Below are 4,703 nucleotides of genomic sequence, written 5' to 3' on the forward strand. Positions count from 1 at the left end.
GACTTGACAATAGTCAGCTATTATATATTTCATAAATGAACAGAGGACAGTTTGCATATGCTAAAAGAAGTGCATCTTCTACTTTTTGATAACCATTTTTTTTAATTTACCTTTTTCTAGCACTTCCAATTGGCTATACCATTATATATATATATATATATATATATATATATATATATATATATATATATATATATATATATATATATACACTTTGATTTTATTTATTTTTTTTAAAAAAAATCTTGGCTATGGAGCAGATGATATGGACACATGTGCAGTGACACGCAGACTGAGAGAAGATGGGAGCCTTATAGGTGTCTTAAGTACTGAAGAATCTCAATCAGACAGAGCTGTTAGAAATGGCCCACAGATGGAAAATTGTAGGTAGGGTTTAGCTCAGATTGTATTTTTTCATGATGGAAAGTTGTAGGATGATACAATTGCAGAAATCATGAACTTGGAAAACTCAAAGTAGAGATATCTAGTTCCATGATTTTGAGAGATTTTGTGAAGTTTATTGTACATTATCAAACACCAGATTATCGGTAATGGTAATTTTTAATTTTGAAAAACAAGAAAGATCATTAAATGTTATGATTTTTTGTAGTACATCCAAAATCACACTCTAGTTTTGACTTCAGTAGTGACAATGTCCTTTGATCAAAATGAAGGTTATGTTTTCCCTGAGGGTCAATTATAAGGCTAACAGTTGAGTCTATAAGAAAACATTACTTTACAACTATAGCCTGAGGTTCTTATTAACTTAGAATGAGTTTAGGTTCGTAGTTGTAGTTGGAGTTCAGGCAGCGCTTGCAGCCTCCCCTGTTTCTAGGAGCCACTTGCAACCTTCCCTGTTTCTAGTTGCCCTCCTGGTACTACCAAGGTGATTTTTGAAAATCATATCAGCAAACTACATGGTCATTATGAGCCAATCCTGCCTACTGGAAATCAGGGGAATGCCTCAAGACCTTGGCTTTATGATCGCAAATTATTTTGGGACTGACTTTTAGCTTTAACTGCATGTGTTTGGAGAATCCATGATATATCTCTGAAAAACTTATGGTTTTATAATTTTTTTTCTCCTAACTCACTGACCTTTAACCAAGAAGTTTTCTGCAATCTATACAAGGTCGCTTTATGGATCAAATTCTGTATCCTCAGAGTATGTGTGGGTATTATGACCAACTATTAACCGGATGTCAACCCTTGGACTCCGTCCCAAATTCTGGCCCAATGCAGCTTAAAAACAAAAGAGAGGGATTCCATGAAATTCAAGAGAAGGAAACACACCAATTTCAAATGACAGCAGATACGATGATGACATAAAGCAATTTCAAAGGCGCGTACAGAATAAAATCTCAAGGACACCTAATGAATTAAAACAATCCATCATTTAAATAATGAAGGTCATCAGCACTGCCACAGTCGCCACCATTAAACTCTGGTACTCTGGTATGATAATCTTGTTGGAGGAACCGGGAACTGGAGGTGTGGGCGCGGGGGGTGTGGGCGCGGGGGGTGTGGCGGGAGGCTGCAAGCTTGAAAGGACGGTGATGACAAACTTCTGGCCGGATTCACAGTGGTTGGCCTTTCCGCAGATGTACCATCTCCTCCCTGGACTCGAGAGCGGGATTGTATCATTACCAGATTGTAGAGTCTTTAGTGGTGATGTCTTATTGCATGCCCGGAAAGCTGGGCCAGTGACTCCGAGAACGTTGTGATTGTCAGGCGAGTACCTAAAGACTGCAAAATTAAAGAAACGTGCACAGTTTCAAATCCATCCGTTTAATCCCCAATATTTTCTAATCGTTGCAAAGTCTAAAATACTAGCTAACTAGTAAATTCAAAGCTATAGTTTGGCTCGGTGAATCACGTAGACATTGTTTTTCCACCTCATTTAACTATAAAATTTTCACCTCGAGGAAAAGTGAATTTTCCAAAACATATTGGAGCACAACCCGCGTTAGATAATTTTCATCCGATACAGATGCAGGCTTTCCGAGTCAATATACGAAGCTAAACGTGCGTATATACATAGAATGATAACGTATAGCTTGACCATTGGAGAATCGAAGAGGGGAGAGGAGGGTACCTAGCGAGTCGCCGACTACGAACATCTTGCCCTGAACCCAGTCGGTATAGTTCACGCCAAGGTCCCACCCCTGGTCATCTCCTACCACATATTCGGTGGCTCGAGCCATTGCCGGAAGGGTGGCCATGGAAACCGCAGCTACTACAAGGACAGCCAGCATTTGTTTCCGAGCCATTTGAGAGCTCTTTGGTTGTGGTCCGAGGAGCCTAGGCTTATTCCAGTGGAGTTATGAGGATGGAAATGCCACAAGGCGGAGCCATGTATATATATATATCTATATGTATGCATATGTAGACGGAGAGAGAGAGAGAGAGAGTTGTCCCGACGCCTTGGCCTTTTTCGAGTTTTGCGACCATTGCAGTAGCTCGACCGGCGGAAGGCGGCACCAAAGCATTGTAACGCGGTAAGCTTCCGAGAATGGCTTGACTTATGAGAAGCAGACAAAACGAACAGCTTGAGCGAGGAGGCCTGCGGGGTCTTCTATGCGGGGAGCTCGTCAAATACAAGGCAGTCTGAGATACAATGTGCTTGTTGGATATTGCCATTTGGATCCGGCTGCCGTATCCTGCACCATGGAGTAGATCGTTAAATGATTGGTGGCGGAGAAGCTTCGTTGGAAAATTTCTTACTATGAACCTTTTTGAACGGCAAATTATGAGATCATGTATACATATATATATATATATATATACAGATATGTAATAATCTTTCTCTTAATAAAAATATAATTGAAGAAGTATAATTGCTTCATGTTGCATCACTTGGGAAGCACTAGTTATGGGTACATCAACTGAGAACTGGATTGCGTCTATTAGGTTAACAAAATATATAACGAGGTGCACCTACTATCAAAAAATAGTTAAATACCGTCCTGTCAGATAAATCACATGCATTATCATTTACTAATGTTAGCTTATATTAAACAAGCATAACAACATGCTGCTATGCCCACTTCGTGGTCGACAGCGACTGATGAATAATTCTGACACGGCGATAGAACACCGTCATCACTGACCCCAGCAGATAGAATGTCTTATTTACCCAAATTTTCACACGGATTTCCCATGTCTGCAGTCTAAACATCAACCTGCAGATAGCATGGAAGCAAAATCATTTTGAGTGTCTGAACGCTTACAGACAGGAGTTCTTTTGAGGACGTCTTTATAGGTTTCGGTCCAATTTCCAGTACTACTTGCATGAGGACATTAGCAAAAGAAAAGACTTGTGGGATTACCCAGCATTATGTGGAGCAGAATGGGAAAATTGCTGATTACCCTGTAATCAATTGTTTCTTCGGCCTATCTTAAAGCCAGACATGAGTATTTCAGTTCCATCACCATCTAAATCAGTGCAGAAGGGCCTTTGATAATTTCAGCAATGTCATACTGAAACCATCTAATGCTGGCCTTCGGCAAACAAATGTCAAGGGGGAAAAAAAAAAGAGAGAGTAATCCTTTCATTTCAACCAATAGAGAAACCGAGCACAAGTTGGCCCTGCTGTTGATAGAAGGCAAAAAAGAAAGAATTTCCAATAAATATCTGGTGATAAAAGCCAATCAATGCCCCACTCTTCTCACCATCAGTGACTGAATGCCCAAACCATCGTCCTGCACTAGCTGGTAGATCACGCCCCAAGCAACAAGATGCACTCCATGTCCTCCATCATAAGAGCCCCATAGGAAGTTTCAAAACAACTGTTCAATCTTCATGAGCATAGATCTTACGATGATGGTATTGGACATAAGATAGATCAGTATAAAGCTGAGGATCAATCTCATTAATATCAGCCTATCCATCATGGATAAGCACAAGGACTTCCAACCCTCCGGCCGCTCCTGAATGTGCTGCATCATATAAGTGCATCCAGCCCTTTGAAGTCCCTACGTGGTGTTGGGGTATAAAATCCTTCAAAATGGACACCAAACAAACCACTCAGATCGTATTGAGACCAATCTCGATTTGCCAAGCAACTGCACCCTGACAACAAGTAGTCAACTCCACGACCGGCTGCCACCTCATGCCATCTACCACCGCTTTTCATGCACCATGCCCTCAATTTGCACAAGTGCGAATTATCCTTCTTCTCTCACCTAGCTCCATCCTATATCTTGCCGTTCTCGCCAGCAACGCCATCATCATCTAAGTAGGTATAAGTCTCGAAATATTTTGGACCCAATCCATGCACGATCCACAAATTTTATCATATCTAAGAGTTTATTCCTTCTTTTTTTTTTTTTGCCTTTCTTCTATTAAGAATTTGTCTTTTAGGACTCGTTTGGTTCATGCGAGAAAAGAAGGGATAAAAGTCAGAAGTGTGGTCAATGAAAAAATAAAAAATGCCTCTTGTTTGGTTGGAGTTTTCAAAGAAGAGAGATGGAAAATTAGTATTTCCATAGGAATAAAATTTTCATATTTTATAAAAAGAAAAATCCATAGGGGATATGAAAAAATTAGTTTCCCACTAGTGGGTCTTTTTTCTCCATAAGTAAAATCTTTTTCTTTATGAAGAGTTTAATAGTTATTTCATACAACTTTTTCAAAAAGTATATGCTCAACTAGACATAAGCTGTGCTACTTTTCTATCATCAACCAAACATATCAAAACTAT

General features: G+C 39.8%; 1 protein-coding gene across 1 annotated transcript; it reads right to left on the bottom strand.

Annotated features, from left to right (window-relative positions):
- Positions 1-1,273: 1,273 nt before the first annotated feature.
- On the bottom strand, positions 1,274-2,542 carry LOC120104319 (blue copper protein 1a-like). The gene is made up of 2 exons (XM_039115239.1): positions 2,096-2,542; positions 1,274-1,746 (listed from the first exon to the last, which is right to left on the bottom strand). The coding sequence occupies exons 1-2, from the start codon at positions 2,268-2,270 to the stop codon at positions 1,397-1,399; spliced, it is 525 nt and encodes a 174-aa protein (XP_038971167.1). The 5' UTR covers positions 2,271-2,542; the 3' UTR covers positions 1,274-1,396.
- Between the last annotated feature and the right edge of the window lie 2,161 nt (positions 2,543-4,703).

This window comes from Phoenix dactylifera, chromosome 17 (genome assembly GCF_009389715.1).
Source record: "Phoenix dactylifera cultivar Barhee BC4 chromosome 17, palm_55x_up_171113_PBpolish2nd_filt_p, whole genome shotgun sequence".
NCBI classification, from domain to species: domain Eukaryota; kingdom Viridiplantae; phylum Streptophyta; class Magnoliopsida; order Arecales; family Arecaceae; genus Phoenix; species Phoenix dactylifera.

Bases quoted from the DNA above. Each gene is read 5' to 3' on its own strand.
- LOC120104319 (XM_039115239.1), bottom strand. From the start codon at position 2,270: ATGGCTCGGAAACAAATGCTGGCTGTCCTTGTAGTAGCTGCGGTTTCC. The intron at 1,747-2,095 runs GTACCCTCCTCT...TTAATTTTGCAG, and splicing joins CGTAGTCGGCGACTCGCTAG to TCTTTAGGTACTCGCCTGAC.